We start from the raw sequence: 27,012 nt of genomic DNA on the forward strand, positions 1-27,012 counted from the left end.
CAGTCAAGGTGACACACAAAATTAACCAGTGAACCATTACTCTTAACACACAGCTAAACCCACTGTGATTCACCAGGCTTACCAAACCGCACAGGACTATGAATTCATTTACCAGAGAGGATATCTATCTTAGAGCGAAACTGATGAAGATAATGATGCCAAAAATGGAAAGGAAAACAGGAGCCAGCAACAGACGGCGAATTAAAAGGCAACTTCAGACCTCATGACAAAGTAGTGGGAGGAAGACAATTTTAGAAAGTCCCAAGATCAGAAGCTGAAGTTACTGCCATGAAGGCAAAGAACAGATGGCAACGTGAAACAGAAAAGGGTAATGTCCAAAATACACCATTAATAGGGAGGTAAGCAGCCTCAGGATTTCTTGAAGAAAGACGACGCTTGGGCGTTAAGGCAGAATGAATGGAGAGACTACAGAGCCCAGATGTTCCGTGACAACCGTCCTGCGTCCTGATGGACAAGCCCAAGTGCTGCTCCACAGTCATGAGAGGGTGGGAATGGCTAGCCTAGGGGTCTGAGCAGAGGACCAGGGGCAGAGTCAGGCCCATCCGATTCCCCTCGGTTCATGCGGCCGGGCAACGCCAGACAACACGTGGGCCCGCACACAGCTCTGCCGTCCACCCTCCGCTGGACCAGGCTCCTGCTCACACATGTGCTCAGACCTTCCCACCTTAAACCCCAAGTCCCTGGCTCTTGCCGCATCTTTTGAACTTTTCTTTGTAAACAAGGAAGAATAAAGGGTGTTGATCAGCACCCAGCTCTGTGAGGATGAAGTCAACAGCCGCTGCAGTTGCTGACGGACCGCGCTCCCTGAGAAGAACTCGGGGTGAAATGCAGCATGAGACACACTGTGCTTCAGAAAAACAGGCCCCAGAGATTGTAGGATGCACGTCTCAGGAGGAATTCTCATGAACCCAGATTCAAGCATCTTCACATGTATGGTTGGACAAGCACTGATACTGTTACCTTGAGCTATCTTGTTTTTTGTGACCAGCAGTGATTTTTTTTTATCGAGGACGTGTGCTTGACTGCATGTCTTCCCTAGCCAAAACCCATATATAAGCTCTTTCGTGGCAACCCACTCCAGTATTCCTGCCTGGAGAATTCCATGGACAGAGGAGCCTGGTGGGTCACAAAGAGTCGGACACGACTGAGTGACTAACTTTCTTTCTTCTTTCTTTTCCCCTATCTTTTGGGGGCAGCTTCTTGTGAACTCCTGAGAGACTGTCTCCTGGGCCACTCACAGTCCTCAGTAAGGTCCCTGAATTAAAACTTAGACTCACAGACTTCCCTGGCGGTCCCGCAGTTAAGAATTCATCCGTCAATGCGGGGGACATGGGTTCGATCCCTGGTCGGGGAAGATGCCGTGTGCTATGGGGCAACTAAGCCCACAAGCTTAGAGCCCGAGCTCCCCAGTAAGAGAAGCCTGCGCACGCCAGCTAGAGAGTGGCCCTGCTCTCTGCAACTAGAGAAAGCCCACGCAGCAACAAAGACCCAGTACAGCTAAAAAAATACCTCTATATATTAAACAAATTTTTTAAAAAAGCAACTTACACTCACAGCTCTTAAGTCTGTCCATTTTTCTTCAAGTCGGCACATTCCTGCACTGTCCTTCCTTCCACCACCAAATCTCCTGCAAGTCTGGCATATACTTCCCCTCTGCCCCACCTGCTAAGCCCTTGCCCCTGGCTGCTGGTGCCCCCATTCAAGCAATGCCATCTACATCCACTTCCTGACGGCTGGTCCCAGAAGGCTCAGCCTTCACCTTTTTTGAACTTTTTATTTTTGTAACAGTGCTGCACATTTCACGGTGATGCTGAAATTCCCTTCTTTAGCTCCCAGGACCCAGCACTATATCTTGTTCTTGGCCTTGCCCCCAAGATTCTTCCTGGATCTTCCTCTTCCTGATTGTTCAATAGCAATATCAAAAGACTCTGCTGTCATCCCCAGGCTTTTCACCGTTCTGTTTTCTCTTGCTCGGAAGTCACTCTCCCCAGCGCTTCCTACGCTCCTCCAGTCCAGTGAGGAACTTCCAACTCTCTGTTCCACCCTGACTCTGCCTCTCCAACGGGTCTTACATTTTCAGCGCCTTCCAACCATTTCCCCTCAATTACACCCTGGAGTCCCAGATTCACAGTTCTAAAATCAGACTTTCTTGTCCTTGTTAACATTATCAACATTATCCAAGCCAGCCAAATTCTAAACCCCAAGATCATCTCTACTCCCGATGTATATATAACTGGTTACTCTGACTCATAAAATTCTTCCCTGCAAAGTCTCTTGTATTTCGCTTTTCTCCTCATTTTAACTTTCATCACCACCCAAGCTCAGCTTTCTTCTCATTCCTAAAATACTGCAATCGGTTTTAGCTGATCTTCTTGCCCTGAACTATCCTTTCCAATCCACTCTGCATCTGTTAGGAGACAATTTTCCATAAAGATCTCCTATTCTTGCAATGTCTGGCTGGGGTGTCTAAGCACAGGCATTCACACTAATTTAAGAATATTCCTGGTGGTCTCATGGTTAAGAATCTGCCTTGCAGTGCAGAGGATGTGGGTCTGATCCCTGGTCAGGGAACTAAGAACCCACATGGTGTGGATTAATTAAGCCCAGTGCCACAACTTCTGAGCCTAAGCACTAAACTACTACTAAATCCCACGGGCTCTGGCGCCCACATGCCACAACTAGAGTTCACGCGCCACAACCAAGATCCTTGGGTCAGGAAGATCCCCTGGAGAACGTAATGGCAACCCACTCCAGTATACTTGCCTGGAGAATCCCGTGGACAGAGGAGCCTGGTAGGCTACAGTCCATGGGGTCGGACTGTCCAGAGAGCTGGACATGACTGAGCAACTAACACTGCAACTAGAGAAAAAGCCTGCAAAGCAACAAAGACCCAGCACAGCCAAAAATAAATAAAGTTATTCTAAAAAGAAAAACTAACATATTAAAAAAATAATCTATATAAAAAAAAAAAGAATATGCACGTAAGGAGACATTCCAGAGTAGTAGGGCTTAGAGACCTCTCCTTCCTGAGATGTTTCAGGGTAGTGAAGATAAAGCCCTCACCTCCTCTTCCTCAGAGAGGATCTGTTTACATTCCTGAGTAAAGATAAGGTCTTTCTCTAGAGAGAAGTAGGAGCAGGTCACCAGCAGCTCCACAGAAGATGGGAACCTAATTGGGGGGTGTTCCTCTCTGTAATGCGCCCCCAGCCTGTGCAAGTACCATCTGGCCCTCACTGCCTTGCCCTGTGGAGCTTGGGCAATCAACAAGGCTAACTTCACCCGAAAAGGTAAAATCTCAGCCCCCTTACCCTGTGACATGATACACCACCACCAAATTATGTTTTGAAAGATCCGCTTTGGCCACCTTACTTCCTTGATTGAAACACTTCATGGCTTCCTTCCACAGAATAAAACTCTAAGCCTTATCTGTAATTCAAGTTCTCTTTCCAGTTTGTCCCCCTTCTAAGGGACTTAAGAATTTGTGGATCTGAGTATCCCAGGGGGTAATGGAAGCAATCCACCATAAATACTGACAGAGGACTATAGTCATGACAAAGAAAGAGAAATCAAAGCCGATGGTAATCAGCTAGGTCTGCAGATATCAGCTGGACACGTGTTGCTAGAGTCTTACCCTATGTAAATCTTCCATTCTAATCAATCTGGACTTCCACATGTTCCCCCAACAGGCATACACACCCTGCCTCCAGCTGTGGCCACGCCTGTGCTCAGTCACTCAGTTGTTTTCAGCTTTTTGCGACCTCATAGACTGTAGCCCACCAGGCTCCTCTGTCCATGAGATTCTCCAGGAAAGAACATGGGAGCAGGTTGCCATTTCCTATTCCAGGGGATCTTCCTGACACAGGGACTGAACCTGGATCTGTGTCTCCCACATTGGCAGACAGATTCTTTCCCATGAGTGCCACCTGGGAAGCCCCCTGGCCATGCCTAGAATGCTATACTTAGATCACAGATGAGGGAAAACCCATGAAGCACCAGGGCAAGAAACACCCATAGCACCTTTCGAGCAATGGTGAGCCAAACCACTGATTTCTTCATGGATGTCACCGTGGCTCCCATCAGACAGGAAACCAACCAGCCCTCCATCCCAGCCATAACCGATGAACTGAAGGTCCGAGCTGCAGCCCCAGGTAACCAGTGTCTGATTGGACATCAGGGAGCTGAACCATCTCTGGCAATGCTTGGTTGAATCTCTGTGCAACAGGGGAGCTCGGCATTTTATGCTGGCCAACAGACCCAGACAGCGCCTCAACTTGAGAAGTCAAGTCAAAAGGGGTGAGGAGAGACAGCTCAGGTTCTAGTGGGAAGAAGTGAGCTGGGGTTTCAGACCTCCTTCAGTCTTTCTATTCAAATCTTAGCTCCACCCACATTTCTGGGTATTCTCACAACAAACTCCCAATCATCTCAAAGATAATATGGACATGCATTTGCCTGGTAGGCCTCAACCACTTAAGAGCCCTTCTCACAGTCTCTAAGATATGTGTACCAAGACGCTGGTTGAAGCATTGTGTGTAAATAGTCAACTTAACCAGACATTATTAATGGGTGTGCTTTTATCATATTTCATTATCAACTGAAAGATACAACCTAATTCCAGAGACATAAAATATCAGGGACTTCCCTGGTGATCCAGTGGCTGTGATTCTGCACTCTCCATGCAAGGGGCCCAGGTTCGATCCCTGGTCAGGGAACTAGATCCCACATGCTGCTCAAATAGTTCAAATCCCACAAGTAAAAGACTCCGGGTGCTGCCACTAAGAGTTGGTGCATTCAAACAAATGAATAAATATTTTTTAGTGGTGGTTTTGTGGCTAAATCGTGTCGGACTCTTGAAACCCCATGGACTGCAGCCCACCAGGCTCCTCTGTCCTTGGGATTTCCCAGGCAAGAATACTGGAGTGGGTTGCCATTTCCTTCTCCAGGGGATATTCTTGACCTAGGGATCGAATCTGGGTCTCCTGCATTCCAGGCAGATTCTTTACTGACTGAGCCATAAGGAAGCTTAAATATATATATATAAATTTAAAATATATATTTTAATACATCAATAAAATAACCCACAGTAGTTATGCCACTGATTGTTGTAACATATCAAAAAAAAAAGTGCCTTTTAGAATTAAGGGATTATTGTATGTATTCAAGGTATGTATTCAGGTCCCCAGTGGCTCAGATGGCAAAGAATCTGCCTACAATTAGGAGATGCAGGAGACAAGGGTTTGATCTCTGGGTTGGCAAGATCCATTGGAGAACGGAAGGGCAACCCACTCCAGTACTCTTGTCTGGAGAATTATAAGAACAGAGAAGTTTGGCAGGCTATAGACCAAGGGGTCACAAAGAGTCAGACACAACCGAGCGACTAACACTTTCACTTCAAGGTATGTATGGTATGGTACACTCAAACAGTGGGATGTTTTGCAGCTGAGACAGGTAAACAGCACAAGATGGGTCCATGGGTGGTGGTGGGGGGAAGAATTTCCTTCAGAATAAAGGAGGAGAGTGGGGCATACATGGGGCTACACCTCAAGGTGCCAAGTGGAGATGTATCCAGTGTTTCCTGGCAGTCGGTGCTTGTAAAGCAGACTTTAATTTTAAACCAGGTGGTGAACATGTGGGTGTATGTTTTAGTGTTTTAATACCCTTTTTGTGTGTCTAAAATATAATACACTTTAAGTGGGCCTTGTAACCTGTTTTATTGCCCCTGTTCCTTGGACACCTTGTGTTCAGCAACGGCTTACAAATTCTTTAGAGACTCCGCTGGTGGTCCATTACAGGGGGCCACGGTTTGATTCCTGGTCGGGAAACTAGATCCCGCATGCCGCAACTAAAGATCCTGCATGCTGCAACGAAGACCGAAGACCCCATGTGCTGCAACTAAGACCCCGCTCAGCAAAAAAAAAATCAATTCTATAAATAAAGGAGTTGAGGGAACTATTTACTGTCTACAACCTCCACAAGTTGACTATTAGGAAAGAAGGAATTTCGTCATTCCCTCCAGCAGTATCTGATACGTGCACATATCCAACTGATCAACATCTGCAGCCCTAGGTGGTTATCCAAAACTCTGCTCTTTCTCTATATTCCAGTCCTCCCTCAGACAAGGACTGTTTCCCACGCATGCCAAAACCCACAAATGCTCAAGTCACTTCTGTAAAAATGGTGTAGTATTTGCATATAACCGGACAGCAGCCCCTAGGCTTTAAATCATCTCTAGCTCACCTTTAATACCCAACACTATGTAAATGCTACATAAGTAGCTGTAAATACAAGGTAAATACCATGTAACTAGTTGTGGGTGAGGAGGGGGAGTTGCAGAGGGGGGCAATTTCATCTTGGAAATTTCTGGAATTTTTTTTTTCTTGTATTTTCTATCCTCCGTTGATTGAAACCACCAGATAGGGAGGAGAACCGGTTGTAGAGACCCTGGCTTCACATTAGCTTTGGGTTTGCCTAGATTTAACCAAGGTCAAATTGGCAAAAAAAGGAAAAAGATATTTTGCCTAGTTTAACAAAAGGCTTTAAGAAGAGTGTGTGCATGGGAAGTGGGGCATTTTCAATAGACTCCCTTAAAAACAAAAAGTGAGTTGAAGTTTTAAGGACAAGTTTCCTAAAGCCTGGCATGAAATAAAGTGCAAGCTTTGGAGTCAGACTAATTAATAAAAGTTATTCCGAAAATCACGCCAGCTGTGTGGCACTGTGAAGTCATCTAACTTTGCAGGGCTTGTTTCTCTGTAAAATGGGGACATTAATAAGTGACTTATGGGGTTTTCGCAGGTCAGAAATTTTAAACACAGTACTGGGCCTGCATACAGTAGTTACCCAATAAATGGTGATTAGTATTTGGGAGCGGGTTTGGGGTTTTGGTTCAGGCCCCAGCGTACCTCGTCACCCCTCCCTGCTGCCTCTGGGTCATTCAAAAACTCTCAATTATCTTAAACATCTATGTGCAGGTTACGAAGTCAAGCAAGCCAAGGCCTTTAGACAGCTTACAATCCGACTAAGAGCACCATAGAGGGATAACAATGTTCGGCTTTTCCTGGTTTAGTTTTAATTTGGTAGAGAAACTGGCACCACCAAGGAAGCTGCGCTACGGCCTTGGGACCTCGGAGAGGTGCAGTATCTGGCCAAAGGCCACGGGCACCACGGCCTCCAGGTGATTCCCGGGTCTCCCGCCATAGGGCCCGGGGCGGCCAAGGCGTCCCTGGCGTCCGCGTTCTTTCCTGGAAACTAGAGGGAAGGGTCTCAAGAGAGGCGGCGTCCACCCGCGTTTTCGGGGCCCAGGCGAGGACACTCACTTACCAGCGCGAAATGCACCAGGGCGTTGAAGCAGAGCCAGGAGAGCAGCCCGCGGTCCGCCGCCCCCCGACCCCGGCCCAGGCGCAGGCCCAGCGCGCAGCCCACCGCCAGCAGCGAGGCGCACAGCAGCAGCGAGCCGCCCGCCGCGGCGCCCAGCTCCCCGCCCGCGTGCATGCTTCCTACTCCCAGCGCAGACTGTCCGCACCTGGACTGGGATCGCCCAGCGAGCAGGGAGCGGGAAAACCCGGCTGCGCGGCGAGGAGGCCGGGCTGCGCGGCGAGGAGGCGGGGCTGCGCGGCGAGGGGGTGGGGCGGAAGAAGGCTTCCGCCTCCCGCCCCGCTGCCCCGCGGAGTACCTAGACAGCAGAGCCAGACGTTTTCTCAACTCAGGTACATGCTCACCAATTTTCTTAACTGCCGAAACCAGACCTATCCCCAGTTCTGTTCACTCACTCGTGTCCGACTCTTTGTTACCCCATGGACTGCAGCACGCCAGGCCTCCCTGTCCATCACCAACTCCCAGAGCTTACTGAGATTCAGGTCCATCGAGTCAGTGATGCCATGCAGCATCTCATCCTCTGTCCTCCCCTTCTTCTCAGCCTGCAATCTTTCCCAGCATCAGGGTCTTTTCAAATGAGTCAACTCTTCGCATCAGGTGGCCAAAGCATTGGAGTTTCAGCTTCAACATCAGTCCTTCCAATGAACACCCAGGACTGATCTCCTTTAGGATGGACTGGTTGGATCTCCTTGCAGTCCAAGGGACTCGCAAGTCTTCTCCAGCACCACAGTTCAAAAGCATCAATTCTTCGGCGCTCAGCTTTCTTTACAGTCCAACTCTCGCATGATCACTGGAAAAACCATAGCCTTGACTAGACCGACCTTTGTTGGCAAAGTAATGTCTCTGCTTTTTAATATGCTGTCTAGGTTGGTCATAACTTTCCTTCCAAGGAGTAAACGTAAGCCACCTATTCCCAGACCACGCCCAAAAGGCTGGCGATAGGGCCACACCTTTTGATGCAGTGTGATTGTTAACAGGGTTCAAAGCCTTAAGCCAAGAAGTGAAGTCTAGCTGTTGGAAATTTTGCCAATAGCCTGCAGTGGGGGAAGGGAGGAAGTAGAGGGTGGGGGGGGGTAGAATTTTAGGGACAAAATATTCTAATTAAGCCCTTGCAAGCAACCATCAGTAGACATTATGGCTTACTCTAACACTATCCTTAAAGATCCAAAATCACCATAAGTATGGGCGAGAGGAGCAGTAGGTCACAGCAGTTTGGTACCAGATAGTTTACCTGCGGTGTTTTATGTTGTACTTACTGTGTTGCTGTTTAGTTGCTCAGTCGTGTCCGAGTCTTTGCCACTCCAGAGACTGTAGCCCACCAAGCTTCTCTGTTCTACTGGAGTGGGTTGCCTTTTTTCTCCAGAGGAATCTTCCTGACCCAGGGATGGAACCTGTCTCCTGCATTGGCAGGCAGATTCTTTACAGCTGAGCCAGCTCATGTGGTATTTTATGTTTCTTTACAACCCTTGTACCCTGTGTGTGTCCTCCTATTTTACAAATGTGGAAACAGGCTCAAATAAGATTTAAATAACTTGTCTAAGGACTCTCAGTGACTGGGCCGAGGCCAGAACCCACGAGTGAAGTGTCCCCAAGGCCTTTGCTTTTTGACCCTTGAGTAGATGCTTAACAGACAACTACAGTCAGCCGGGTTGGATGAAGCCACAAGCTGGAATCAGGATTGCTGGGAGAAATATCAATAACCTCAGATATGCAAATGACACCACCCTTATAGCAGAAAGCAAAGAAGAACTAAAGAGCCTCTTGAAAGTGAAAGAGGAGAGTGAAAAAGTTGGCTTAAAACTCAACATTCAGAAAACTAAGATCATGGCATCCAGTCCCATCACTTCATGGCAAATAGATGGGGAAACAATGGAAACAGTGACAAACTATCTTTCTGGGCTCCAAAGTCACTGCAGACGGTGACAGCAGCCATGAAACTGGAAGATGCTTGCTCCTTGGAAGAAAGGCTATGACCAACCTAGACAGCATATTAAAAAGCAGAGACATTACTTTGCCAACAAAGGTCCATCTAGTCAAGGCTATGGTTTTCCCAGTAGTCATGTATGGATGTGAGAGTTGGACTATGAAGAAAGCTGAGAGCTGAAGAATTGATGCTTTTGAACTGTGGTGTTGGAGAAGACTCTTGAGAGTCCCTTGGACTGCAAGGAGAGCCAATCAATCAATCCTAAAGGAAATCACTCCTGAATGTACATTAGAAGGACTGATGCTGAAGCTGAAACTCCAGTACTTTGGCCACCTGATGCGAAGAACTGACTCATTGGAAAAGACCCTGATGCTGGGAAAGATTGAAGGCAGAAGTGGACGACAGAGGATGAGATGGTTGGATGGCATCACCGACGTGATGAACATGAGTTTGAGTAGGCTCTGGAAGTTGGTGATGGACAGAGAGGCCTGGCATGCTGCAGTCCATGGGGTCGAAAAGAGTCGGACACAACTGAGCAACTGAACTGAACAGTCAGCCCTTGAATCCAGATAGGAAGGGCAAACTAATGGGACTTGAATATCCATGGATTCTGGTACACACAGGGGCTTCTGGAACCATTGCCCCATGGATACCCAGGGATGACCTGCACTTCCTGTTTTAATAATCCCCAAAACAAGGATTCAGATCTCTAGCGCTGGCCCTCTCCTCTGAGCCCAGACCAGTATTTACAGCGTTGACCATCATTTGCGTGTCTCCACTCCACTCAACCCGAACTGAGCTCATCACCCTCTACTGCATGCGTCTGACTCTCTCCTGTTGCTTTTTCCTTTTTCTTCTGACTGCACTGTGAGGCTTTCATGTTCTTTGTTCCTCGACCAGAGATTGATCCTCAGCCACAGCAGTGAAAGCGCCAAGTCCTAACCAATGAATCAGGGAACTCCCCCTCAGTGTTGCTTATTATCTTTTATGCCACTTAATATTCATCAGTTATAGCAACCCAGAAACACAGAAATCATCCTTGATATCTTCCTCTCCTCCAGTTCCTGATCTAAGCTTCGCTTGCTCCTGTTTCAGTTGCCAGTATCTCTGGATTCCATCTGGTGGCTCAGATGGTAAAGAATCTGCCCACAATGCCAGAGACCCGGGTTCGATCCCTGGGTTGGAAAGATCCCCTGCAGAAGGGCATAGCAACCCACTCCAGTATTCTTGCCTGGGAAATCCCACAGACAGAGGAGCCTGGCTACACTCCATGGGGTCACGAAGAGTTGGACACTTTCTTTCAACCACTTCATGGACCAACCTGTTCACCACCTCTTGCTTCAGGGCTTCACACTCACTATTTCAACCTGTACACATTACTAAACTCCAAGTACATTTCCTGTCCTTGCCCTACCAGCCAATGATTGTTATTAAACACAATACTTCTATCATCACTCTTATTTAATGAAGATGATTTACCGTTGCTTGTAGAATATCAAAACTTCTTCGTATGCCTTACAGGTGGGGGTCTGGCACCTGCCTATCTCTTCAGCCCTCCCCTGGCCCTGGCAGCCCTCCCCTTCACTATCATTTTGGCTCCAGCTGTACTTCCTTTCGCTACCTGGACTCCCATGCTTCTTCCTACTTTGTACTGTTCCGTCTGCCACAAAAGCTTTTCCAGTGAATCTGCCCAATTAACTCCTGCTTTTCCTTCACCACTATCAGCTGTGTAATTTTTGGAGACTTTAACTTCTGTCTGCCTGATAATAAGAATCTTCATCACAGACATGTTGAGGGCCGAGTTGGTACTTCTTAAGCACTCATGCCAGAGGCTGGCATTTACTGACAACTCACTGCCAGCCTGATTATCACCTTCCTAACCAGGCCAATTCCCTCTATTACGTATCATTGTATAACATTTGTCCCAGCTTTTACTTTTATTTGTGTGTGTGGACCTTGCACCCTAGCACGGGACCTGGCAGGGGATAGGATGCTCAAGAAGTATTTGAATGTTCTTAAAGGCTTAGTTTCAAAACTCTTATTTATAAAAAAAAATGACTGAAGCCATGGAAAGGATGCATACAGATATGGAATCTGTTCTTATTATGAAGAAAACTGAGCTGAAATCAAATAAAGTGAAATTTATAAATTCTATTAAGGTTTGAAAACTGTAAACACCAAACTACTGGATTGAAAAGAGCTGAAAACAAAGGGAACTGAGGCTGTTACCTGATCACAAATCTAATGATGATGAAGCTGGTAAAGTAACTGAAACAGTCTCCTCCATGTTAACAGAATTAAATGGCCAGATAATGGAATGTTCCCATTCCATTGTACCCAGAAACTAGCCAAAGCACACTTTATACACGGGGTCCTTGGTATGCACGAAGCCAAGAGGAACCAGGTCCAGGAAGGACTTTAAAGCAGGATGGCTGAAATGCATGGAGTGTTCAGGTTGAGAAAGGAAATTAATAAAAAGAGATCTGTCTCGTCTGCTATACAGGAATAATTAAAGTCTATACTCAAAATCAAGAACAGTTCATTTATAATGATGGTTCTTTAAGAGTGGGGACTTCTATTCAATATTAAGACAGTCACAATTAAAGCTAGTCCGTAAGTAGATCTACTTGGGAGTGCCTTTGCTTCTCCAACTCTTCTGACTCCTAGCCTGCAGAAATGTGTCCACAAAATGGTCTTTCTCAAAAACAAAACCTGATTTTGTCTTTAAAACATTATGCAAAATGTGTCCTTTACTAACACCTAGGTTTGTAGTACCATAAAACTGTCTTTCTTACATCAAGTAAAACCATTGCGCTGTGAAGATGCCTGGTTTCCCTTGAGGCTTCACACATCATTTGGCACAAGGCCCCATTTATCTCCGGGAACCACAGTTTTAAAGAAGAATTACTCAAGAAGGCAGATGGTAGGCAGTTCTTCAGGGCTGGGAAAACGGATGTTCCAGAAGGCCCTGCAGGGAGCACATACTTTATAGAACAGCCATAGATCCCCTGCTTTTAATCATTTTTAATAAACCTGTGAAGTATCCTGATGAGGCCAATCTCTCACAATGCTTCAAAGCGGTGTTTTACAAACTATGCTAGGGGTTTCTCTGCTCCAACCCCAGCTTTCCCAGAAAACTTCAAGCTCTTCAACTAAGAATGTTTCAAACACATTGCTACAGGGAAGTGTTGAAAAAACAAAGGGCAATCCACACATTTGGTTGTTTCACACAACTTTTAAGGCTCCCCTTGTAGCTCAGTGGTAAAGAATCCACCTTCAATGCAGGAGACACAGGGCATGCTGTTTCGATCCCTAGCTTGGGAAGATCCCCTGGAGGAGAAAATGGCAACCCACTCCAGTATTCTTGCTTGGGAAATTCCATGGGCAAAGGAGCCTGGTGGCCTGCAGTCCACAGTATGGCAAAGAATTGGATGCAACTGGTCGAACTGGGCTTCCCTAGTGGTGTGCGCACACATTCACAACTTCTTTTAGCCACAGGATGCATGCAAGAGAGTAACTACTCCACATTCCCATCCTCCTAAGCCCTTTGCAGTAGATAGGCTCAGGACTGCCAGGACTTCTCATGTGGGATCTGGGAAATGTGCTGATTTCTCCTAAAACTGAGATTGAAGAAAAGGCACATTTTTTTTTTTTGGTGGGGGTGGGGAGGGGGTTTCCGCTTTTTATCTTCTGTTTCTGGGGGTGGGGGGTGGGGGAAAGACCTGGCACTGTTCATAGAACAGAAGGCATGATTTAGGCTCTCATTTGAGTGAAGTTTCCTAGCTAAATTGATTTAGGCCAATCGTTCACACAACAAGCAGTTTTGGCCCCCAGGAAACACGTGGCTTTGTCTTGAGACATTTTTCACTGTCCAGAATGGGAAGCGCAGAGTGCTACAATGTCTAGTGGGCAGGGCCTAACGATGCAACTAAACACCCTACAATACACAGGACAGCCTCCCACAATCAAAAACTACCCAGCCTATAATGTCCATTTTTCTCTTTTTTTTGGCCACACCTCAAGGCCTGCAGGATCGTAGTTTCCTGACCAGGGATCGCACCTGGTCCCTCGGCAGTGGAAGTGCAGAGTCCTAACCACTGGACCACCAGGGAATTCCCTAAAATGTCAGTACTGAAGGGTCTGAGAAACCCTGATATACGTTAAAGTTAGCTGAGGGATCTCATGGGTAAATAGAGTGCATCACACGAGATGCCAGGCTGGATGAGTCACCAGCTGGAATCACAACTGTTGGGAGAAATATCAACAACCTCAGATATGCAGATGATACCACTCTATGGCATAAAGCGAAGAGGAGCTAAAGAGCCCCTTGATAAGAGTCAGAGAGGACAGTGAAAAAGCTGGCTTGAAACTCAACATTCAAAAAACTAAGATCATGGCATCCATTCCTATCACTTCATGGCAAACAGATGGGGAAAAAGTGGAAGCAGTGAGACTTTTTCCTAGGCTCCAAAATCACTGCAGACAGTGACTGAAGCCATGAAATTAAAAGATGCTTGTTCCTTAGAAGAAAAAGGCAGTGTATTAAAAAGCAGAGATGTTACTTTGCCTACAAAGGTCCATATAGTCAAAGCTATGGTTTTTCTAGTAGTCACGTATGGATGTGAGAGTTAGACCATAAAGAAGGCTGAGGCTGAGCACCGAAGAATTGATGCTTTTGAACTGTGGTGCTGGAGAAGACTCTTGAGTCCCTTGGACTGCAAGGAGATCAAACCAGTCAGTCAATAAAGGAAATCAATCCTGAATATTCATCGGAAGGACAGATGCTGAAGCTGAAACTCCAATACTCTGGCCACCTGATGCAAAGAGCTGACTCATTGGAAAAGACTCTGATGCTGAGAAAGTTTGAAAAAAAATCCCGAGTCAACCCATTAATGAACACAGAGTTAAAGGTTATGCCATCAGCCAGCAAAATTGAGTTTACTGGGGAGTAACAGAGGGATTCTTTACCACCCGAGCTACCAGGGAAGCTTCCCTGATGGCTCAGATGGTAAAGAATTCGCCTGCAATGCAGGAGACCCAAATGATTCCTGGGTCGGGAAGATCCCCTGGAGAAGGGATAGCCTACCCACTCCAGAATTCTTGGGCTTCCCTGGTGGCTCAGATGGTAAAGAATCTGACTGCAATGCAGACCTGGGCTGGGAAGATTCCCTGGAGGAGGGCATGGCAACCCATTCCAGTGTTCTCGCTTGAAGAATCCCAATGGAGAGAGCAGCCTGGCAGGCTACAGTCCATGGGGTTGCAAAGAGTTGGACATGACAGAAGTGACTAAGCACAGCACAGTGCTGATGCTGGGAAAGACTGAGGGCAGGAAGAGAAAAGGACAACGGAGGATGAGATGGTTAGCTAGTATCACCAACTCAATAAACAGGAATTTGAGCAGACTCTGGGAGATAGTGAAGGACAGAAGAGCCTAGCACACTATAGTCCATGGGGTTGCAAAGAGTCGGACACGACTTAGGGACTGAACAAGATGAAGGATGTGAATACTCCTATTCCTAAACACTTTGTCTTAAGTACTGAGTCCATCTATATAACTGACCCTTGAACAACACGGGTTAGGGGTGCTGACCCTCTGAATATTTGAAAATCTGCCTAGAATTTATAGTCAGCCCTCCATATACCGAGTTTCTCCATACAGCAGTTCCTCTGTGTAAGTGGCTCCACATCCAAGGATTCAACCAACAGCAGATCGTGCAGTACTATAGTACCTACTATTGAAAAAACCCCACATATGTGTGGACCCACACAGTTCAAACCCATGTTGTTCCAGGGTCAGTCGTATACAAGTATGTATAGATAGAGCCTCATCTATATGCTGTGCTTTTGGGAATCATTCTACCAGTGTTTTTCATTTATTTAACAAAATACATCATTTATGTGAAGAGCTCCTTTTACACTTTGGACAAATGAGTGGTAGATTAAAGACAGCACTCCTTGGCCTATATATGCCTTAAAACGTACAGAAATTATACTCCCCTTCTCCAAATAGATTTAAACCCCCAGGTCAACTAGGGTTAAGAAGATTCATAACCATCATTGTTAGACAACTGACATCCATAAATTTTTACCAGCAATAATCTTCTCAAAAGGACAACCCTTGTGAAGTACATGATGGCAAGATTAAATAGGAGTAGTGTAATTTATTTTCTCATACACTGAGTTTGTTCAAAAATAATCTGGAGTGTCATTATACAAAAGTAAAGTTTGGCTGATCCTTTGTTCTTTTAAATAATCCAAGATTTCATTTAGAGCCACAACCTCTATCTAACAGGTTAAAACTGTTAGGTTTACTTCAATTACTATCTTGCAAAGTTCTGGTTTTCAAGGATTAGACAAGCCTTAAGTTTCAGCTTTTGTTTCATGAAAGTCACAATTACACAATCATCTGAAATGGCTTTCTGTGAGTTACGGCATTTAAACCAGAGACACACAGAGAACACCCTGTGCCGACGAGAGCAGAGACTAGAGAGAGGCAGCTACCAGCTGAGGACCACGGAAAGCAGGAAGAGATGAAGATCCTTCCCTCGAGAGAGCAAGCCCCAGCCACCACCCTGACTTCTGGCCTCAAGCCTGTGCAACAAGAAGTTTCTATTGTTTCTGTCACTGTCTACAGCAGCTTTGGAAATCAGTGTAGATTTTGGTACTTCTTATGTTACACAATATTCTTAAATCTAGCATTGTTGCTGGTCATCCTAGTTTGCTCTAGTGGAAAGGAGATATTAAAATACAGTGAAAGAGTAATTCATGATTCACCTCCACTGGGGCTAATATTTGGAAAATAATTCCAAATTTAAATTTAACCCATAGAAAACAAAACTAGGAAATTCAGATACTTTCAAAAATAAGTTCTTCGATGTTTTATCATATTTGATAGCAGCTTTTTTATTGGTTACAAAACCTAAGCCCATATACAAAATTAGGAACACATTTAGATGCCTCTTTTGAAAGAACGTTTTAGTCTTTTTTAACTGAGTTTAAAAAAAATAAAAACAATGCAAATTTTCAACACTGTTTTGAAAACGTAAAAGTGCAGCAATATACTTAGTTTCCTTTGTCTATGAAATGGTGCAATTCCAATTCCAAACCGAGAGGTCACAACAAACTGGATCAAGCCAATGCACACGGACGTCTGCACTACTTGATGCTAATGTTCACTTATGTTAGTTTGCACTTAAAACACAAGAGGAAATAGGAGTCGACACAGTAGAGGCCCAATTCAGTCTCAATGTGTGCAAAATTTAAAAGGTAACTGTCAGTAACTATGGGGAGTCCAAGGAAGTAAACTGGAAGGGGTATAATTCACAATATCAAGAAGATTTGGACTTTAAGGGTTTCACCGAAGTTTGTGACCTTAATTAGCTTTGACTTTATTACTCCTACTTTTAGTGAACACCACACAGTTTCAAAAATTTAGCCCATGGTGTCTGAACAGGATGCAGTTACCATATGAAGCTTTAACTCAAAATTTGGATAAAGAAAAAAAGGCACAATGAACTTCAACTCAATTTTATGTGCACAAGAGTTGAAAAGTCTGAGCCACCTTAAAGAGAAATTGATTCTAAAATTTATAAAACCTATAAATAATCAGAGGCCAAACCACTATATTAAAACAGATTCTCTAGCAAGTAAAAATCTTGCATTTTAAACATACGCTTGTATCCACTTTAGATACAAGACAAAACTCACTCTTTAAAGTGGCTCTACCTTGGCAGATACATATATTTGTAATGAATGCACACCTGCTATGTGTTGTTTACCAGTGAAAACACCCCGCTGATTCACAAAGCTCTGATGGCACGTGTCTCATCTTCATCACAGTAAATACACCCCCCTCCCATCGGACAACTAAATTAGTTTAGATTTCCTATCCCTTCACATCAACGCGTTGGGAAATTATACCCAGTAAACAATAGCAACAAAACCATTCCTGTGACAGCACAAACTGTTCAGTTTAAAAATTTTCAAATCCATATTCTTTCGTTAATAACTGGGTCGGACAATTTACCAAAAGCAATGACTTTACACAGTAATACCAGATTTTTCAGAATTACTTGAAGATCACTGCAAATCAGGTTTATGCTAAATAACTGCAGATTACTCCTCTAGGCAGATCCTTGTCTGCATCTTTTTATATGTGAATATGCTTTTAGAGTAGGATCTGAGTAAACTTTCCAATACTCAAAGAATGAAGTTTTATGACACTTCTAATAGTTGCTGGTTTGTTGCCAACCACATTATCAAAAGCACTGGTTACTAAGTAAAAAATATTTTAAGACTAAATTACAGTAAACATGAAAGCTCCACAGTTTAAACCCAATATAAATCAACCATATCCAATTATCAATTTAAAATGAAAAATGTTAACTCCTGAAAGCTGAAAGCAAGATTTTCTTTTTAAATATCACCAATGGGTACTTTAGACCTTTGTGGTTTTTGGTTTCATTTATTTATTTTTTCTTTATGGTCAGGGATTCTTGCTTTCAACTTAAACAGAAGTTCAAGTCCGTAACAGGTTGCAGCTCAGGTAAAATACCATGCACAGCATTTGATTACTTCAAAACAGCAGGAACACACAGGCTGAAGTGAGTGGTCAAATAGGGCTTGCTGTTCTCAAAAATTAGGTATAATGGCGAAAGCGTTACCATCCATAGCTAAAGTCCTTCCTCCAACCCTGGCTTCTGAGGCAGATAATAAACACATCAATTACTGGTAGATGAAGCACAGTTTTTTAAAACTTATCTGTTTAATCAATAACCAAGTTTCTTTTTTTTTAAGTTACTTTTTGTTTGTGTCAGTTCCACCAATGAAAATCATTTGGCTTGTACTTTTAAAATCTATTCTTCCACATAAAGAGTATGAAAATATGTTTGTGGAGGACAATGATGGAGGCTCAGATCAGACTGCACCTCTTTAAAGTCTTCCAACGCGTGTATGTGTCATACCAAAGTGTCTTGATCCACAGCGCACCATTTTCCAAAGGAGTATCAAGTGGGCAGCTGACATGCCACCACTATGGAATATTCTAAAATGGAGATTGCAGATGTCAGCGTGTGGCACCAGGGAACGGGGGAAAATAGGGTAGTCAAGATTGTTAAGGAGAATTCTAAAATAGTTTAGGAAATCATGCATATGCATTTACAGTCCATGTGGATAGTGACTTTCGGCAACTGCAAAGTGACTGAGACATGGCTTGCTTCAGAAGCATCAAAACAAAGAGGCATGTATGTTTTGGAGCCTTCGGTTGCTGTTGCTCTTGTCATTTTGGTAGCCATCTGGTGGTGCTTCGTATTCAATGTGGGATAGATGCTGCACTCAACTGAATTTAAAAATTGAATTCTTTTGTTTGAAGGTTGGCCGTTGGGTCAAAGTTGTAGGTACCTCCTTGGGTTGCTTCAGGAATGAGGCTAGGATCTTCATCAATCTACAAGAATCAAGAAAAAGAATTTTCATTATGTTAAGATACTATACATTACAGTGTAAGCAGAGTTGATTTACTTCTCAGGGAAGAATTCTGTGTGTATGTTTTTATTACCTAAAAATATTTTAAGAAAACCAACAATGCTATTAAGAAATTTAACAACTTAGGGCCTCACTGCTGGCTCAAAGGTAAAGACACCAACTGCCCGCCAATGCAGGGGACATGGGTTCTATCCCTGATGTGGGAATATCCCATCTCTGTGCAGCAACTAAGCCCGTGTGCCACAACTACCGAGCCTGTGCTTTAGAGACCAGGAGCCACAACCACTGAAGCCCACGTGCCCCACAGCCCTGTGCTGTGCAACAAGAGAAGCCACCGCAATGAGAAGCCGTGCACCACCACTAGGGAGTAGCCTGCACAGCAACAAAGACCCAGCACAGACAAGAATAACAAGAGATTCAACAATTTAAAACTGAACATTGAAAAACTGCCCCATTCTTAAGTTCCTGTATCTGTAGATTTATTTTGCCTATTTGAACATACATCATTTCTGTAATTACTACTTCTTCCCATTTAACAAATTACAAAAGCAAAGGTGACAGAAATACAGTATCAACTTAGTCACGGAAAATTAATTCTTAGTAAACTTACTTTACGTACAGATTTTAATGTACATGTAGACACACTATACTTTAATATATACTTACATCATCACCAGAGAAATACTGATCTATGATTTCAAATGCTAATTTATATATGTCTTCATTTTCATGTTGCTGTAAAACTTCAATTTTCTCCAAACCTGATAATAATTAAAATAATTAAATACATACTAATAAAGAAACTGTGCTTAAATCATTTAATCATGAAACATCTTAAAGAACTAAAAACACCCTCCCTACCACCCTCCAAAGATGATCGTTCATCTAAAAAACAGATAAAATCCTGAGTTGCTCTGGTTAGAGAACCAGCACCCCACTAATTTCTGCCTCTTTAGAAGCCCTTGAGGTACCCTGTTCCCTGAGGCCGGCAGTTTAAAAATCACCTAAACTCTCCATTTGACAGATATGGGAGTGTGGCACAGATACAAAGGGGTTTGTTTCAGGTTACATGGCGAGTGAGTGACAGGACTAGAATCAAGATCTCCCCCAGCCTAAGATTCCTTTAGTATAATCATACTGCTGCATACAATAATTTTTTTATCTTTTTGTTTTCCAAATGTTACTCAAAGATTGACATAAATAGAAGACAAAACTTTAAATTCAGAAGTGATTTTCATGGGGAAAAAAAAAGAAATAGGGTGCTTATCTCCTATATAGCCACATCAATTTGGGAATATTTTTTCAGAATAGTTAACTGTAGAATGCCTTTATTTATATTCCCAAAATATTTACTCCATATATCAGATGCAACTCCATTAAATCCTCAATACTATTCTTCCTTTAATGTCTTTTTAGCTAAGTTATTTTGAAGTAGTTTCAAAATAACTGCTTTTTAAAATTTTTTATATAATATAGTAACAAACCTAAGTTACTATATAAAAAAATTTAACTTTTTTCTATAGTAACATCCAAACCAAAAAATGGGAAAATGGGTATCAAAGATAATGTATATAGAGTGCTTTATAAAATCATAAAATGCTAAGTAACTATGTACCCTAATTATAAGTATTTATCTCATAGACAGAAGCAACTATACTGATAAAAAGCTGGAGTAACAATTTTATAGCTCAAACTTTCTGGGTTAAATTGTTCTGAATCAGACTACAATGCTTGTTTCAAATTATTTAAAAAGTAAAACATCTTAAAAAAAAATTAGTTCCATTAATTTTATTTATTCCTATTTTAATTTTGAATTAATTAAAAAAATTTAATTTATTTAACTGGAGGATAATTACAATACTGTGGTGGTTTCTGCCATACATTGAAATGAATCAGCCATGGGTACATGTGCCCCACCCCCCCCATCCTGAAGCCCCCTTCCCACCTCCCTCCCCACACCACCCCTCTGAGTTCTCCCAGGGCACCGGCTTTGAGTGTCCTGTTTCATGCATTGAACTTGCACTGGTCATCTGTTTCACATATGGTAATATACATGTTTCAATACTGTCTCTCAAATAATCCCACCCTCGCCTTCTCCCACATAGTCCAAGTCTGTTCTTTACATCTGTGTCTCTTTTGCTGCCTTGCATATAGCATCGTCATTACCAGCTTTCTAAATTCTATATATATGCATTAATAAGACATCTTAAAAACAAAATGAAAAGTGAATTAATAGTAGTACAGTATGAAGATCTGGCTTTTAACTATGCTCCTACCACAAACTACTTCTCTGACCATGGACAAGACTCCTTAACATCTCTAGGATATTTTCTTCTTGTTATTAAGAAAACACTTTCTGTCTGAATATTCAGTGATGCTATCACATTTGTTTTCACTTAATCTTATGCAACATGACTTCAAGAGGAGTAACTGTGTTTCCTAAAAAGCACTGTAAAACTCTAAGAAGGTTATGGAGTGACTTTCACAATCAGCTGTGTTCTGGAAAATCTTCCTGGATTACTAACACAGCAAATAAAGAACAGCAACATCCTCAGACGATATTAATAGCAATGTATCCTAGCACTTTTCTTTCAAATTAACTGTCTTTAAAGGAACTAATGTTTCAGAGTTGCACAGCTCAACTGTTTTTCTTTAATCAACCCTCTTACCTCCACATTCTTCTATTATTTCAGCTATTGTGCTTGCTTCATCACCAGCCATTATCAGAATGTTTTTCAGACCATCTAGGACCACCTGAACAACTTGAGAATCTTTTACTGACAATAAATTACAGAATGGTGGTATTACATTCTGCTGTACAAGGTATTCAACCTAGACAACAAAAGAGAAGAGATACTCTTATTTATATAACTACCTCTTCCTCCAAAGGAATACAGGACAGGGCTTATAAACAATCAGAAACTCCTGAACACAAGAGAGTAGTGCACTTCCCAGTATTAACAATCATAAGATTTTTTTTTCCAGACTCACTTGATCTTTTCTGCCACTTATCGTCAAGTTGCTAATAGCCCAAGCAGCTTCCTTTTGTGTTCCAAAGTCCCCCTAAAGATTTAAAAAGAAATGCTGAAATGAATTTTTTGCTCAAAAAGTCTTGGTTATAACATATTAACAGACATAATGAACTCATAACAATGACTGACCTTGGCAAGCTGATGAATAATCATAGGAATTAATCCAGCATCTATTACAGCTTGAACTTGTTGCTGGTTGCCTGCTGTAATGTTGGAAAGGAACCACACTGCTTCCTATAATTAAATAAAATACAAGGCACCTTTATTTGAAAAACTGTATCTTTAATGTGCTTATGCTCTTACTTTAATGTGGTTTACATACACAATAACAAAACCATCTCAGTTACAATAAGGCAAATGCATCTAAAGGTGATTAGGCAATACAGTATCTTCCATTTTAAACCTATTAGGAAACTTTTAAGCAGAATACCTTGGCCCATTTACCTAGCATAACCTTCAATAATACAGATGCTTAGGACTATACCCTAAGCACTGTTTCAGGCAGTGGTGACATGGCAGTGAATAAAACAGACAATAAATCTTTACGCAAGGACCTCACATTTTTGCTTCATGAGCTCCCTCTCAATAGTGATCCCCAACTTTTTTGGCACCAGGGACCAGTTTTGTAGAACACAACTTTCCCACAGACAGGGGTGGCAACTGGGATGATTCAGGGGCATTGTATTTATTGAGCACCACCACCTCAGATCAAGAGGCAATAAATTCTCATAAGGAGTTCACATCCTAGATCTCTCGCATGCACAGTTCACAGCTGGGTACAAGCTCCAAGAATCTAAGGCCACTACTCTTCTGATAGGAGGTGGAGCTCAGACGGTAAGGAAAGCAATGGGGAGCAGCTGTAAATACAGATGAAGCTTTGCTCGCTTGCCCACTGCTCACCTCCTGCTATGCAGCCCCAATTTCAAACAGGCCAGGGACTGGTACTAGTCCTTGGCTCAGAGGCTGGGGATCCCTGCTTTAAAAGACAAATGACAGAAATAAATAGAAGATAGAATTTCCTCATACTTTGTTAAAACTACTTCTAAGAAAGACGAATTGCTTTATTGTAAAAATACTTATTTGCAAAATATATTAGAACTTAAGTCTCTAACTAGTCTAAGAATGATCTATATGACAAATTTTATTGTAACCTTAGAGCTTTATGTCATGAACAAACAGGTTTATTTCTAAGTTTAGTGTTAAAGTACTATCTTCTTCTTCCTCTACAACTGAAAGATTATAGGAGAGCCCCCACGGGCCTAGTAATTACAATTAAGCACTTTCATCACCACAGCCTGGTTCAATCCCTGGTCAGGGAACTCAGATCCCACAAGCCCTGGCACATGGCCTAAATAATAAATAAAGAAAAAGACTGTACACTTTTTTGCCATCCAATTGTGGTGAGATATCAATAACTGGTTAACTGGTGTTTTAGAGTACAAGGGTGTTTCACTACACTATTTTTGCAAATTTCTTGCACATTTGAAAATTTTCAAACTAAAAGGTTGAGGGGGAAAAAAAACCAAGTTGTTAACTTACACCTCCAAAGAACTATGATGTAACCAACACGCAAATAACACAAACACTCAAGGTGGAAAACTTCTGCAACAACTACCTCCTTGCTGAAGCTGAGGAGATATCTATCTATAGAAACCCTTTTCCTTTCCCCTATGATACCTTCACTCAGAGTATATCAGATCCCAGGCCAGAACCTCTCTACCTACTCTTGTCCAGTTTCCTCACTTCTCAGCCTTGCTTCCCATTACAGAATACTAATACATTCAGCTGTAAAAATCACGTATATTTGCCTGGAGTCTAAAAGACTCTGGCTTCTTTCCCTTCATTGGAACAAGTTGAAAGTGAAAGTGTTAGTTACTCAGTCGTGTCCGACTCTGCGATCCCATCGACTGTAGCCCACCAGGCTCCTCTGTCCATGGGATTCTCCAGGCAAGAATCCTGGAATGGGTAGCCATTCTTCAGAAGATCCCTTCTTCAGGGGATCTTCCCGACCCAGGGATCAAACCCAGGTCTTCAGTATTGCAGACAGACTCTTTATCACCTTAGCCACCAGGGAAGCTCATTGGAACAAAAGCACCTACAAAATGTGATTTCTGACTACACACTTTTCTATAAAAATTCAACTATCAAATTTTAGTTAAGGAACTATATAAATAGAAGTTTTGTTAGTCTGAGGAATGGTGGCATTTCAGGCAGATACTACATGTAAATCAAAACAAGCAGGATGGCTACAATAATAATTAAAAAAAGGAATTGGAGGGATTTTCCTCATGGTCCAGGGGCTAAGATTCCCTGCCCTCCCAATGCAGGGGGCCTGGATTTGACCCCTGGTCAGGGAACTAGATTTCACATGCCACAATGAACAATCCCGCACGCTCTAATGAAGACTGAAGATCCCACCTGCTGCAACTAAGACCTGGCATAGTCAAATAAATAAATAAATAAACTATATATATATAAAACAAGACTAGAACCTTCATAACACTGCTTACAGGAATGTAAAATGGTGCAACTGCTATGGAAAGAAGCTTGACGGCTCTTCAACAAGCTAAACATGCAATTACCATATGACTGGACAATTCTACTCATAAAGATATACACGCAAAGGAACTGAAAGCAAGGACTCAAACCAATGTTCACAGCAGTATTATTATTCACAAGAGCCAAAAGGTAGAAACAATCCAAAAGTGTACATCCACAAATGAATGTATAAACAAAATACGGTATATAGGTACAATGCAGTATCTATTCAGCAATAAAAAGGAATGAAGTTTTGATACAAGCTCCAACATGGATGAATGTTGAAAACATGCAATGTGAAATAAGCTAGACAAGAAGACTAAAGTACTTCAGCACATGTTTAACAGTAAGTTTATATCGTAAGCTTAAAATCTTAAAAAAACAAAAACCAAACAGAAAACAATTTTAATGATCCTTTAATTTAGGCACTGTAGTTTTACATTCAGTCTAATTTTGTAGGGAAATTAAATTATGATCTATTTGTTTATAAAAAACACCAGCAAAAGAAAAAGATAATAGCCACCCAATGGAAAATTTCATATGTTCTTTTCACCTAGTGGCTACTAATTTGTTGATCATTGCTACTGCTCAATATACTGAAATAAAAACACTGGTTAAAATGAAAATAATTTTATTCTGTGATGATCATGGCAGCACTTACAGCAGGCAATTAAGAACTGAAAGAAAATAACTGCAGAGGTGATGTGAAATTAACCAGAGTGGTTTGAAGAGAATCACAAATGAAAAGCAATCGAAACGAGAAGGTAGTTAAAAATGAGATATACGAAGAGAAAGAAATGCATTGATGGGGCTGTTCTATGCCTTACCTTATTTATCTTCTCTTTTGGGTGTGATAAGAGGTTTGGGAAGTGTGAGAGGACATCGCAGTTGAGAACAACCTGGGTCTGTTCGTCTGTACCTGTCACTATGTTGCCAACCGCTCTGAGTGCTGCTGTCTGGGTGGGGATAAAATATTTTCCATAAATTTGTTTATGATGAAACTGATTCTATGTTTTTTATAATCCTGAGAAAATGTAAAAATGCAAGCGGTGAATGATTAAAACTTACTGCATACTTACACAAAGCATTTTATAGAACTGAGAAGCAATTCTGAATTTTAAACAACAGTTTTGTGAAAACTGGAATTATATAGGAAAAATTATGTGAAAAATTGTTGGAGAAAAGATTAAAATAAAAACATGTAAAGGTCCATTTTTTTCATAGCTATTTTTATCTATTAGTAAACTGGCACCACAGAAAGATTTTAATAAAGGCCTGGAATGGGTACAGATTTCTATCTAAAGTCATTTTGGCAGAAGTGGGATGAACAGATCTATCAGTGATGTGATGAGAAATTAGAAAGAGAGAGAAAGAGAAAGAAATGCAGTTATCCAGAGAAAAGAAAATAAACCTTGAACTAAATGAGTGGCTCTAGATATAAGGAGAAGCCAGATGTGAAAGCTATATAGTAAGGACTGACAGGTTTTGAAATGGAGCGGAGACAAGAGGAAGAATACCAAGGTTCCTAGCTTGGACTATGCTGTCCATTAATAGGGGATATATGAAGAGGAGTGGGTTTGTGGGAGAAGACGGTATGTTCATTTTTGCCTGCTTGAAATAATAACAATATTACTGAAGGAGGTTCTTGGCAGTTATGTCTAAGGACTCAAAGACAATTGGCTATATGAGTCTGAAACTCAGCAAAGAATCTGGATGAGATAAAGATTTAGAAATCAACAAAATCAGATTCAGTAAAATAGCAGAAGAAATACTGAAGAAATGTGCATACAGATAGAACTGAAGCCTGACTGTATAAGTTAACTGGTTACAGAAAGTACAAATTTTATACAAGTAAGAAAAATACTTAACACTTACTTGAACTTTCACTTCCTGGTGGCTCAGAAGGGGCACGAGGAACGGCACAACCCCTGAATCAATAACCATCTGTATCTGTTCATTACCTCCATCTGTCAGGTAAGACAGTGCCCAAACAGTGTCCACGAGAATCTGCAGGAAATAAAAAAGAATGGCCACTTAATGTATTTGTTTGAATACTTAAGATACATAACACACTTAGGAGACGGTGACATAAAAAGTAATTAAATTTTGTTTTAGCTTGGTAGCAAAAATATCTGCTAAGCTGATACAAGGTAAAACTTTCTCAATGGCTAGCTCAGGTCACTCTTCACAAAAATGAGGCACAGAAGTCCGGGCCAACTTCTACCCCAACTTCCACATCTATATATTAAGTAGATAAAAATAGGCAGAAAAGGAATTCTTCCTGCTCCCACAAACTGAATACCCAATAATCATAAGGAAATACTTTATATACAGAATGAAACCAGTATGCCATGCTGCTTCAAGTCTAGAAGAGCCCCCAAAGATCATTTATCCGTGTTAGTAGTTTTCAAACACGTTTAACAATGTAATTTTTCAGACTATTAAACAGATAAATGACTTGGCATTTTAACTTTAGGGGAAAAAAGTTAATTATTTGCAAATCTCTTGAAAAATGTCCCAGCAGAAGAGCACACAGTATAAACCATACACTACACTCATCTAAGTTTGCAAATAATAAACAAAAACCAGGCTCAGGTTTGTTGACTCATTCAAAGTCAGAGAGCTTATAAGTAGTTTTCCTTGGTGTCT

The 27,012-nt window shown here is 42.2% G+C and overlaps 2 protein-coding genes and 1 non-coding gene across 4 annotated transcripts in view; all 3 read right to left on the minus strand.

Moving 5' to 3' along the window:
* The window catches only part of EBPL (EBP like), a 28,935-nt gene extending 21,328 nt beyond the window's left edge, over positions 1-7,607 (minus strand). Inside the window, exon 1 of the mRNA XM_019971310.2 lies at positions 7,336-7,607. Coding sequence (XP_019826869.2) covers positions 7,336-7,506 — 171 coding nt within the window. The 5' untranslated portion in view covers positions 7,507-7,607. The remainder of the gene's footprint in view (positions 1-7,335) is intronic.
* Positions 7,608-13,352: 5,745 nt separating this feature from the next.
* Positions 13,353-13,425, minus strand: TRNAG-UCC (transfer RNA glycine (anticodon UCC)). The gene has a single exon. It is a non-coding gene; the product is annotated as a tRNA-Gly (tRNA).
* Positions 13,426-16,190: 2,765 nt separating this feature from the next.
* Positions 16,191-27,012, minus strand: part of KPNA3 (karyopherin subunit alpha 3) — a 97,857-nt gene continuing 87,035 nt past the window's right edge. For both annotated transcript variants that reach the window (XM_019971311.2, XM_019971312.2), the window contains exons 11-17: positions 26,239-26,370; positions 25,191-25,319; positions 21,955-22,059; positions 21,785-21,856; positions 21,463-21,625; positions 19,460-19,554; positions 16,191-18,755 (exon numbers count right to left, since the gene is read on the minus strand). In XM_019971311.2, the coding sequence (XP_019826870.1) occupies positions 18,657-18,755; positions 19,460-19,554; positions 21,463-21,625; positions 21,785-21,856; positions 21,955-22,059; positions 25,191-25,319; positions 26,239-26,370 (795 nt within the window). In that variant the 3' untranslated portion in view covers positions 16,191-18,656. The remainder of the gene's footprint in view (positions 18,756-19,459; positions 19,555-21,462; positions 21,626-21,784; positions 21,857-21,954; positions 22,060-25,190; positions 25,320-26,238; positions 26,371-27,012) is intronic.

This window comes from Bos indicus, chromosome 12 (assembly GCF_029378745.1).
Source record: "Bos indicus isolate NIAB-ARS_2022 breed Sahiwal x Tharparkar chromosome 12, NIAB-ARS_B.indTharparkar_mat_pri_1.0, whole genome shotgun sequence".
Classification (NCBI taxonomy): domain Eukaryota; kingdom Metazoa; phylum Chordata; class Mammalia; order Artiodactyla; family Bovidae; genus Bos; species Bos indicus.